At 47.5% G+C, this 11,980-nt stretch overlaps 1 protein-coding gene across 1 annotated transcript; it reads left to right on the forward strand.

Moving 5' to 3' along the window:
• Positions 1-7,272: 7,272 nt before the first annotated feature.
• On the forward strand, positions 7,273-10,488 carry LOC133919357 (protein CNGC15b-like). The gene is made up of 7 exons (XM_062363734.1): positions 7,273-7,414; positions 7,898-8,465; positions 8,580-8,792; positions 8,866-9,155; positions 9,234-9,345; positions 9,439-9,675; positions 9,792-10,488. The coding sequence occupies exons 1-7, from the start codon at positions 7,386-7,388 to the stop codon at positions 10,401-10,403; spliced, it is 2,061 nt and encodes a 686-aa protein (XP_062219718.1). The 5' UTR covers positions 7,273-7,385; the 3' UTR covers positions 10,404-10,488.
• The last annotated feature ends 1,492 nt before the right edge of the window (positions 10,489-11,980 follow it).

An 11,980-nucleotide genomic window follows, 5' to 3' on the forward strand; every position in this document is an offset into this window, starting at 1 on the left:
GAAACCAAAGGATATTATTTCTATAACCGGGAAGAAGGCAAAGTATTTGTCGCCCGGAATGGTGTCTTTCTTGAGAAAGAGTTTCTCGCGAAGAGAGTTAGTGGGAGCACGGTGCAACTCGAAGAAATTCGGGAACCACTTGAAAGTGTTTCAACTCCTATTGAACCACAACTCGGTATGCAAGATGTTGCAGAACCTGTTGTCGAGACACCAGCCCCACGTCGGTCGGAAAGGTTCAGTCGTGCACCCGAGCGGTTTATGTTCCTAACCACGGGGCAGCGCGACATATTATTGTTGGACAATGATGAACCTAAGACTTACTCGGAAGCAATGGTGGGACCAGACTCCGAAAAATGGCTTGGAGCCATGAGATCCGAGTTAGAATCCATGAGAGAAAACCAAGTTTGGAACTTGGTCGATCCACCTGATGGTGTGAAAACTATCGAGTGTAAATGGGTTTTTAAGAAAAAGATAGACGTTGATGGAAATGTTCACATCTATAAGGCACGATTGGTGGCGAAAGGTTTCAGGCAAATTCAAGGTGTTGATTATGATGAAACGTTTTCGCCCGTCGCAATGCTAAAGTCTATTCTGATTCTCCTAGCAATTGCTGCATATTTCGACTATGAGATATGGCAAATGGATGTCAAAACGGCTTTCCTTAATGGAAACCTAAGTGAGGATGTGTACATGACACAGCCTGAAGGTTTTGTCAATCCGAAAAATGCTGGGAAGATTTGCAAGCTGCAAAAGTCCATCTATGGACTAAAGCAAGCTTCTCGGAGTTGGAATCTTCGTTTTGATGAAGTGATCAAAGGGTTTGGTTTCATCAAGAATGAAGAAGAGCCTTGTGTTTACAAAAGGACTAGTGGGAGCGCACTTGTGTTTCTGGTCTTATATGTGGATGACATATTATTGATCGGAAATAATATTCCAATGCTCGATGCTGTCAAATCTTCATTGCAAAAGAGTTTTTCAATGAAAGATTTAGGAGAGGCAGCATACATATTGGGCATAAAGATCTATAGAGATAGGTCGAAAAGACTAATCGGATTAAGCCAGAGCATGTACATTGACAAGGTATTGAATCGGTTCAATATGCAAGATTCCAAGAAAGGTTTCTTGCCAATGTCACATGGCATCACTCTCAGCAAGAATCAATGTCCTAAGACATCTGATGAGCTCGAGAGGATGAGTGCGATCCCGTATGCTTCTGCTATCGGGTCCATCATGTATGCTATGTTTTGTACACGCCCAGATGTCTCCTATGCTCTAAGTGTTACGAGCAGATATCAATCGAACCCAGGTGAATGTCACTGGGCTATAGTAAAGAGTATCCTCAAGTACATGAGAAGAACTAAGGATATGTTCCTAGTCTATGGAGGTGAGGAGGAGCTCGTTGTAAATGGTTACACCGATGCTAGCTTCCAAACCGACAAGGACGACTCGAGATCGCAGTTTGGTTTTGTGTTTTGCCTTAATGGAGGTGCGGTGAGTTGGAAGAGTTCCAAGCAAGAAACGGTTGCTGATTCCACAACGGAGGCCGAGTATATCGCAGCTTCGGAAGCTGCAAAAGAGGCTGTTTGGATCAGAAAATTTGTTTCTGAGTTGGGTGTGGTCCCTAGTGCGTCCAGTCCAATGGACCTCTATTGTGACAATAGTGGTGCCATTGCACAAGCCAAGGAGCCTAGGTCGCACCAGAAGTCCAAGCACATACTTCGGCGCTATCACCTCATTCGAGAGATTATTGATAGAGGTGATGTAAAGATATGCAAGGTGCACACGGATTCGAATATTGCTGATCCGTTGACGAAGCCTCTCCCACAGCCCAAGCATGAGGCACACTTAAGCTCTATGGGTATTAGATACTTGCGGGATAGACTCTAGTGCATGTGAGAGAATGTGTTCTGTCTATGCTAATGTACTTTTGGATAATTGTTATCTGGTTCCATGAATAATTATCATTTACATTGATCAGCAAGTATGTGACTTGTTTGTGAAACTCTTTGTTTTTATGATGTTATTCTAAATAGTCCCTAATCTCATATTATTGTGTGGGACAATAATGATTTATAGATTAGCACATTTGACTGAATGATGATCATGTTTCACGGATCATAGATATGGAGATATCAATCAGTAATGTGGACACATGTTAGAGAACATGATGTTGGATAGACCCACCCTGAGATATTGCTGGGATTGTTATTTTTAATGTGCCATCAGTTGTTATCTCAAATGGTGTACCTACAGAATCCTTTGACCTGAGATCATCATTGATTCCAGAATGTGTAGTAACACACTTAGGGGCTTCCAAACGCTATTCCGTAACTGGGTAGTTATAAAGGTTGCTTTCGGGTATGTTATGAAACATGTCGTGGGATGTGAGTGATCAAGATGGAATTTACCCCTCCTAAATAACGGGAGAGATATCTCTGGGCCCCTCGAGGTAGTTGGATTGGAAAGTGCATGGCCATGCCAATGTGATTAAAGAGTTAATCATAGTGAATCCACTATTTGATCGAGTGAATGGTCGAGCTATCACAAGGGTGGCACGAATCTCGCCTTGAGCTTGACTGGTATCGTGTGGTAAAGGGATTGGTGCATGAGTATATCAAGGTTCAGCCGATATGATCTTTGTGTGCATTCGGGAGTCAATATGTCCTGCTAGGTACCGCTATTGACTTGCAATTCGGAAAAGGGTTTCCGGATAGCGGCCGTTTACACATGAACCTAACGGGTCACACACTTAAGGGGATGGAATATAAAACTTGTACTGACTCTAGTGCAAGTGGGAGATTGTTGGTGATATGCCCTAGAGGCGATTGAGTTTGCGGATTGGATCTGCTAATGGGCTTTAATATTGATTAAAGGACCATTAGGGTTTAGAGTCATAATGGGCTTTAATGTTGATTAAAGGCCCATTAGCGTGCTCTATATAAGAATAGGCAGGGGCCAAGGCGCATTGAGTTTTTTAAGAAACCCTAGCCGCCTTCTATTCCCGAACTCCCTTCGAAACCCTAGCCGGGCGCGCGGTGCTAGCACACCGGCGCACGGCGATTCCATCCTTGTACGTGTGGATACCGTAGAGGCGCTGCTACTATTGCAGTGCTGATCTACTCGGGACGTACTCGCGAGTACTCGGAAGGTGCTCGGGACGAGGTTGACGATCGACTACTTGACGCGCACGACGTTGGATTGGTCTGCTCCAACTCTTCTTCCGCTGCACTGCTCGTCAAGTGGTAACGATTCATGATCCCCTACTCGCATGGCTTCCTGGTTGAACGCGGTAGAGAAAATTTATTTTGTGCTAGCGTAGCCTACCCGCAACCCTTCATGTATGTCATCATGCCGTTCTTCAACGGGCGCCGTAGGGAGGGCCCACCGGGCAGCCACCGAGTAGCCCGGTGTGCCCACCCGGTCAGAGCAGGCCTGACACAGTAGGGCAGCAGGCGGGGCGCCTTGGGCTTCGCGATGTTATCTCGAGGCGCGCCGGATGTCCCGCGATGGGACCCGTGCATTAAATGTCCCCATGCCTCCCTGCCAAGCCGTGGCAGGGACTGACAGCAAGCGTGTGGGAGCAGTTGGAGGTGACAGGCCACGTGCCCTCTTAAATGCAGCATCGGGCCTTTCATTGGTTGACACCTCACCGTTGGGCCTCTGTGGGGGCCACCGGCGAAAGACTTCTCAGGCCCTTGGAGAACCGAGTGCTCGGGGGCCACTGTTCACAGCCCCGAGCACTCTCTCCTGGATATGCCCTTTCTTGGTCCTCGAGGAACCGAGTGCTCGGGGGCCACTGTTCGTAGCCCCGAGCACTCTCTCCCAGAACTGACTGTTCGGGTCCTCGGGGAACCGAGTGCTCGGGGGCGCTGTTCATGGCCCTGAGCACTCTCTCTCGGAACTGACTTCCCTTGGGTCCTCAGGGGGCTCGGGTGCTCAGGGGCCACTGTTCGCAGCCCTGAGCACCCTCTTCCCGGTACTTGACTTTTCTTGTCGTCGGGGGACTTGAGTGCTCAGGGGCCACTGTTCGCAGCCCCGAGCACTCTCTTCCCGGTACTGGGTCTTCTCGGGTCATCGGGGAACTCGGGTACTCGGGAACCACTGTTCATGGCCCCAAGCACCCTCTCCCGGGACTTGGTATTCTCGTCCCTCGCGGAGATGATCCCCGCGGGAGAGCGCTACGTGGCGACCTGCTGATCTAGCCTCGGGACTCGGAGACCCCTGGTTCCTGTGGTACCGACAAAACCCTAACTACACAGGTCAGTAAGAAGGTACTAGCGACACAGTCGCAGAAACTACAACAACAAATAGAATACTATGGAACGGAAAGACGTGAAGAAGCAGCGGAAGGATACTGCATAGGTAGCGATCCCGCCAATTGAGCATGTGGAGACCGAAGGCAACATTGTAGAGGAGGTTCCCGCGCTCGACCCAGCTCATCCTGCCACACGCAAGACCCGATGCCGCTGGCAGTTTCCTCTAGCCCTCTTGTTCAATTGGAGGAAGTAGAGAGGGGTTTGGAAGCTGGAGTTGGATTGTGCGATTGCTACGGCGAACGGAGATGACGAGCTTGATGCTGCAGCCTCTACATTGTTCCCTGCCTGGATTAGCTGGGCCTATTGAACGTAGGGCCTAGGTAAGGGTAGGCCCAAATGAGAGTTAGCTTCTGGCTAATGCAACAACAGAAATTACAATAGTCTACTATGTTTTTGGGCTGGATTTTCTTTTCCCTTGAGAGTTAGCATGCTACCTGCCGTGTTCAAAGCAAAAGCACGGCAAAATCATCTAAGGTGTGCTTTCACAACTGTTAATACACATTAAGTGAAAAATTGTTTCAACTGGATTTGTAACCCCTGCACAAGGATGAAGCAAGGAAATTGTCAGACTGCACTTGCCATCAGCTTAGAATTTTCACTAACTGAACTTGTCAACCTAACACTGCATACCACATAATGCCAGGATGGCATGACTGAAGATAGATCACCCTGTGCTCTTTCAACTCCCAACTTGTGTTTCACAAAAAGAAGAAGAAAAAACTCCCAAGTCACAACTTGTCAATAGGACCGATAACTTCTATCAGAAGAGTGAATATGCATCTCAATAATTTATTTCGAAATATATATTTTTTTTCTATTTTGTCACACAACGTACCTCAAAAATAGATCACAACAAAATACAACACAAGACACAAAAACCACTGCGGAAATAGAAGAACACAGAAGTTCCAAATTGGATTCGGAAGTTCCGGCCTATCAGAAGTTACGGGTTAAACTGGAAGTTCCAAGTTGAACAGAACATTGATTTAAAAATTCAAAATCCAAACTAGAAAATTCAATCAATTGTGGGTCTCATGATTGGAATCGAACACTAGATTTCACAGCATGGTAATCTATGACTCATCCTCACACAAGGCTTGGATCTTAAGAAGAAACACCCGAATATCAAAAAGATGAACACTAGGTGAAGATAATCTCTAAGTTGATAGCTAAGAAGCAGTGAATTCAATACCTAATTGTGTTCATTTGTACGTAAATTTTATGTCTCTAGTAACGAGAAGAACCACTCCAAAAAGGTGAGAAATTTCAGCTTAAGCACGAAAATGAAAATAACAACCGAAGGACAAAAAACTTGTAAACTCGTAAGGGAACTAATAGAGAGAAACTAGAAGGAAGTGAATACAAATTTCATTGTTTGTAGTGGTCAACCCTATTTTACCCTATTTTAGACGGATTAAAAAGATTTTTCTCTCAAAAGCTCTCACTTAGTACATAGGCTAAGCACTTATCTTCCTCTCTTTTAAAACTCTAGCACAAAGCTCTCATATGTGTGGCACAAGGGGTTCAAGTGGCTCCTCCTCTATTTATAGCATAGGTTATTTGATCTCTAAGTTTCCTAACTTGTTTCCAAAACACATCAGTACACTCCTACCTACCACCGATGGTATTTTGGTCAATTTTCTCCTTCATCCATGGAACGATCTTGGCGCCTTCATGACTTAGCTTCGCCTCGACGCAAGCTTCGCGATGATACCACATGCACTTCTATCCTTCCCATGGTTTTGAGGCTAAACTGTAAAACCCTTGCACGCTTCTCAAGGCGTGACACACTGCCACTTGCTTGATCTCAAGCAAGCATCCCGATATCAATACGTGTACTCCATCTTACGATCTTGACCACTGGCAAGTATATCCAGCTCTCGATCTCTCGAGCCGTCTTATCATTTGCACCAGCATCCCCTTCGATTGATTTTATCAACACGCCGTATTCATCCATCTTCCATGCTTCGCTTGACCTCCACGTGTATAGTTAGGATCACCCTTGACTCCTTCTAGCCCCCTTAATCGTTCAACACCAAACACCCCGCTTGGCCCCGATCATCCTACCGTCGACCGCCAAGTTACATTCATCACCTGCACACCCTAAGACAAAGCAAGCACATATCTCCAACTCCAACTTTAGTTAGTCCATAATCAAAAAGCTCAAAAGAAACCCCAAATTGGTTCAAAGCACATTTCAAATTAAAATCGAATCCCTGAAAATTGTGATACCCAAAAGTTCCAGATGGACCTCCAAGTGACCCCTCTCTGTCTGGTTTTCGCATCAATCCAGAAGTTCTGGATTAAATCCGGAAGTTGTGGCTTTTGGTTCACCCGGAAGTTCAGATTAGGACTAGAAGTTCAGAATCCTGATTGGGCCGAATGTTCCGGATTCTAGACTAAACTTCAGGATACTAGACAGAACTGAACTTCAGGCAAAGCAAGCTTAAGTAATCTGAAACATGACAAACCAAACTTATAACCTTATCAATCATTTATAATATATAAATTAAAACATATTTTAACTTGGTTTTTTATTGTCGAAGAAACTACTAAAGCCTGCAAGTCACATGATTCAGGGAATCATAGAAAGCGAAACATGGGGGAGGTACATTCGCACCTCTCATCCTAAATTACCCTGATAAGATAATGTTAATTTTTTGCTCCAACTAGATTATTTTGAACTTTATTTAGGAATCAGTCCATAAACATGAATGGATCTTGAGGCGTTCTACATTTTGCGCATAACCAGAGGGCCAGAACTAACATGGAGAGCATTGTATATGCAGCTAACCTAGCCACATGTGGCTGGTGTTTGCCTGTCCAAATGAATCTTTTGGTTGCAATTTGCTTTGGTGCCTTTAAGTGTAATCACAAGATCCCTGTTAAAATTAGTTGCATATGGCCTTTTGGTTCTTATGGCTGAGCACAATATTGTAGTCACTTTCTTCCCCATAGTTGAAGAACTACTGGTGCGCCAGTTTCCACATCCTAGCACCACTTTTTGCTTATAAGTTGTAGGTCGATGAATACCTTAATGTTTCTGACCAGAAGCTGTGAAAGATCACCATGGCATCCAGTACTTCACGAAATGTCAGGTGAGCACCTTCCCGCGTGATCAAATCTAACCTCTCTTCTCAGGTTAAAATTTCAATCTAGTTCTACATTTTAATATGTTAGGATTTACATGTTACAAGTACAACTTAGGATCTCAACCACTGCTAACTTCCAATACTGTTTAAATGTCCACTTTCAGATTGCTCAAATACCATTTTACTGAACATAGGTTTCAGCATGCTCCATGTGTATAATGGAATTCATAGTTGGAGTAAAAGACGATATAAGATTGTTTTTTGTTAGCAAAAAATATATCAGCTTGTTATTTTCCCTTTCATTAGTTTTTGTCGCGTAAGTAGCACAATGTATGAACCAAAACTAATCCATTGGTCGATTTTCACTCCCTTCTTAATTGATCGTCAAAGACTCTTCCTGTTTCGCGATAAAAAAAAAGGTCCAATGGAACACAAAAAACGTTTTTTTAACGACATCCCAATTCATGTTTCTTCTCTGCACCATTTCAGATTTCAGAATGACATCGAGGTTCAGCACTTCAAAACAAGCCCTTTGGAGAACCTATCCAGCAGAAAGCACAACAAAGCTCACGATCCAAGGAGATGCCGTCTGGGATTCCGGGGCGGCTGGCAGGAGAAGGCCTGCAGAAACCCGACCCTCAAGGACCGGGTGCTGTCGCGCGCGTTCTCGGAGGAGCTCGAGTCCCTGGTGCACGCCGGCCACCGTCTCTTCTTCGACCCGCGCGGCCACCTGATCAATCTCTGGAACAAGATCTTCCTCGCGGCGTGCCTGCTGTCGCTGTTCGTGGACCCGCTGTTCCTGTACATGACGGGCACGCAGCGGAACATGTGCATCGAGTTCAAGGACTCGTTGGCGCTCACGCTCTCCATGATACGCTCGCTGCTGGACCTGTTCTACGCCGCCCACATCCTGTTCCGCTTCCGCACCGCGTTCATCGCGCCGTCCTCGCGCGTGTTCGGGAGAGGGGAGCTCGTCATCCAGCCCTACAAAATCGCCAGGAGGTACCTCTCGAGGACCTTCTGGTTCGATCTCATCACTGCGCTGCCACTTCCGCAGGTAACATGAGATTGTTTCGGCCTCTGCTGCGACTTGCAAGAACTGAAACCTCTGTAAAATGCTCGGTTGTGTTGTCGGATCACGTTCTGAACAGTGAGGTTTCTTGGCACGCAGTTAGTGATCTGGATCGTTATACCTAAGCTGAAGGAATCGACGACGGCGAACCGGAAGAACATCCTCCGCTTCAGCATCATCTTTCAGTACCTCCCGCGGCTCTTCCAAATCTTCCCGCTCTCGAGGCAGATCGTCATGGCAACCGGGGTCATGACGGAGACGGCGTGGGCCGGAGCCGCGTACAACCTGATACTCTACATGCTCGCAAGCCATGTATGCCGGGCACTCCCTCTCGTAATTTCTTTTGCTCTGATGGACGCTGAACTTTTCGGCCGGACGAGTGCAGGTGCTGGGAGCACTGTGGTATCTCTTCTCGGTGCAGAGGCAGGAGGCGTGCTGGAGGGAGGCGTGCCTCGTCGAGAGACCGTCGTGCCAGACCATGTTCTTCGACTGCAAGACGGTGAGCAGCAACAGGACGATATGGTACCAGCTGAGCAACATCACGAGCCTGTGCACGCCCAGCAACGGGTTCTACCCGTTTGGGATATACAAGGAGGCGCTGGACGCCAAGCTCACGTCTTCGTCCTTCACCCAGAAGTACTTCTACTGCTTCTGGTGGGGACTGAAGAACCTGAGGTAAGGGGATTCATGCTGACAGTTGGTTGATGTCTCGTGAAATCAATTTCTAACTAACGTTACGAAAAATGGACACAGTTGCTTAGGCCAGAATCTGTCGACGAGCTTGTTCATCGGAGAAATAACCTTCGCAATCGTCATTGGCATTCTGGGGTTGGTGCTGTTTGGTCTGCTAATCGGCAACATGCAAGTAAGCTAACTCTGTTCTGCAGAGACTAAAAACCGTGACGACTATTGGTGCAGGAACTGTTTAATCTGACATGTCTTCTGTCTCGATCAACAGTCCTATCTCCAGGCAACGATGGTGCGGTTGGAGGAGTGGCGAACGAAGCGGACGGACATGGAGCGGTGGATGCACCACCGGCAGATACCCCAGCCGCTGAAGCAGTGCGTGAGGAGGTACCACCAGTACAAGTGGGTCGCCACCCGCGGCGTTGACGAGGAGGCCCTGCTCAGTGACCTCCCCATGGACATCCGCCGCGACATCAAGCGGCACCTCTGCCTCGACCTCGTCCGAAGGGTGCGTACATTGTTGGTTGTTGCATGCATGCATGCAGCATGCACTGGCCGGCACCACGTCATTGCATACGTACAATGCATCGAACTCAATCAACTTGATGGATCAAGAACGCGCAGGTGCCTCTGTTCGACGAGATGGACGACCGGATGCTGGAGGCGATCTGCGAGCGGCTGCGCCCGGCGCTGTACACGCGGGGCACGAGGTTGGTGCGGGAGCTGGACCCCGTGGACTCGATGCTGTTCATCATCCGCGGTTACCTCGACTCGTACACCACGCAGGGCGGGCGGTCCGGGTTCTTCAACTCGTGCCGCATCGGCGCGGGGGAGTTCTGCGGTGAGGAGCTCCTGACGTGGGCGCTCGATCCGCGGCCCGCGGCGTCGCTGCCGCTGTCCACACGCACCGTGCGTGCCGTGTCCGAGGTGGAGGCGTTCGCGCTCGTGGCGGACGACCTCCGCTTCGTGGCCTCGCAGTTCCGGCGCCTTCACAGCGCGCACATCCGCCACAGGTTCCGGTTCTACTCCCACCATTGGCGCACGTGGGCGGCGTGCTTCATCCAGGCCGCCTGGCGCCGGCGCAAGCGGCGCCGCGCGTCCATGGAGCTCAGGATGCGCGAGGGCGGCGAGACGCTGCCCGGAGGGAGCGTGAGGTGCCGCCGGCACAGCATCGAAGGCAAGGGGCTGATCAAGAAGCCCATTGAGCCGGACTTCACGGTGGAAGAAGAGGACTGATCATCGGAATTTTTCCTGTTCAGCTAGCTACTTTTATCTGAACTCTTGACTCTTGAGCACAGTTATATTGATGTTGTGATGTAAACTTTTCCGTGTAAATGCACCCACCCTCGTCGTGCTTGCCTGCTACCGCCTCATATCCCCAGCGATCCTAGCGTCGAAGTGGGCGCGTGACCTCGGCGTCGAGGGTGGGCAGCAGAACTGCACGGGTGATGTGGTCGCTGACATGCAAGCGCACCAAAATTAGCCTACGTGCCAGTGGCGATATCATACATATAATTACTTCAGAAGAATATTGGACGACGTTGGTATTCTTCGTTGAAATGTAGAAGTGTTGTGATATATATGGAATGAGGAAGGATTTGGTGGTATTTTGGGGCACCAACATGAATTTCGTGGTATGGATGTAAGTCACTGAACATCCTCCTACTTACTTCTCCCTCTTCCTCCAAGCCATTCAGTCATTCATTCATTCATCTTGTGTCGTCGACTTATCGTCCTCCACTTGTCATATCCTACCCTCTACTCAACCCACATGGCAGATATTGGACGACGTTGGTATTCTTTGTTGAAATGGAGAAGTGTTGCGGTATATATAGAATGAGGAAGGATTTGGTGGTATTTTGGGGCACCAACATGAATTTCGTGGTATGGATGTAAGTAACTGAACATCTTCCTACTTCCTTCTTCCTTTTCCTCCAAGCCATTCAGTCATTCATTCATTCATCTTGTGTCGTCGACTCATCGTCCTCCGCTTGCCATATCCTACCCTCTACTCAACCCACGTGGAGTGTAGATCCACTTGGGCTCGAACGGTTTTCATCTTTTGCAGTGAAGGAAGCCACAGCTTGCTTCGATCGACTCACTGTTCAAAGTGGTTTTGTTCTGCACGATCTTTTTTTTTAAAACGATAGAATCCAAATCGTGTATACTGGCATGATACCCCGATCCATCCAAATGGTTGCGCCAAATATTTTGGGTGCCTCTAGTTAATTCCGCTCCTGTTTCTGTATAATCTGCGATTTTTTTGGGTGTGCTCTGAGTGCATTGTTTCAGGATTGTTTGGTTTAGGTCCCAAATGAGCCAAACCAAAATTTTGGCACAATCAAAACCTGGGCAAGTAAGAAATTGGGAACAAAGAATGTTGTATAGAGCTAAAATCTTGGCAAGAAATTGCTCGGCTTTGGTTGCCAATGTATGGTGTTGGATTTAACTGCCATTGCAAAAAAATTGTGGGCATAATCCAAATCTTGTTACCAAACCAAACGGAGGGCCAAACTCCATTGGCGTTACCAATATTTGGCTTGCTTGTAGGTAATGAACTGAACAGCCCGTCAGTCTCGTAAACCTGTGATGTATCGCGTCATGCGAATCTGAGATGGAGCTATTTCAGACAATTTTTGTGGTGGGAGTAAGATAGGGTTTACACCCTATTTGTCTTAGATTAAGAATCAAATTATTGCCAAAATAAGATCCAGTCTAAGGGCGTCCACAGTGGAAATAAAAAGTCGGTAGTAAAGATTGCTATTGCCAACTTTGTCATTATGGACATAGGTAGTAAGGTGGGTAGTAAGTAT

The sequence above is a fragment of the Phragmites australis genome, chromosome 5 (genome assembly GCF_958298935.1).
Source record: "Phragmites australis chromosome 5, lpPhrAust1.1, whole genome shotgun sequence".
In the NCBI taxonomy this organism is placed as follows: Eukaryota; Viridiplantae; Streptophyta; class Magnoliopsida; order Poales; family Poaceae; genus Phragmites; species Phragmites australis.

What these genes read in the sequence shown, in the direction of transcription:
- LOC133919357 (XM_062363734.1), top strand. Translation starts at nt 7,386, where the DNA reads ATGGCATCCAGTACTTCACGAAATGTCAG. An exon ending in AGTACTTCACGAAATGTCAG is followed by an intron (nt 7,415 to 7,897) that starts GTGAGCACCTTC and finishes GCACCATTTCAG; the next exon opens with ATTTCAGAATGACATCGAGG. An exon ending in TCTACATGCTCGCAAGCCAT is followed by an intron (nt 8,793 to 8,865) that starts GTATGCCGGGCA and finishes GGACGAGTGCAG; the next exon opens with GTGCTGGGAGCACTGTGGTA.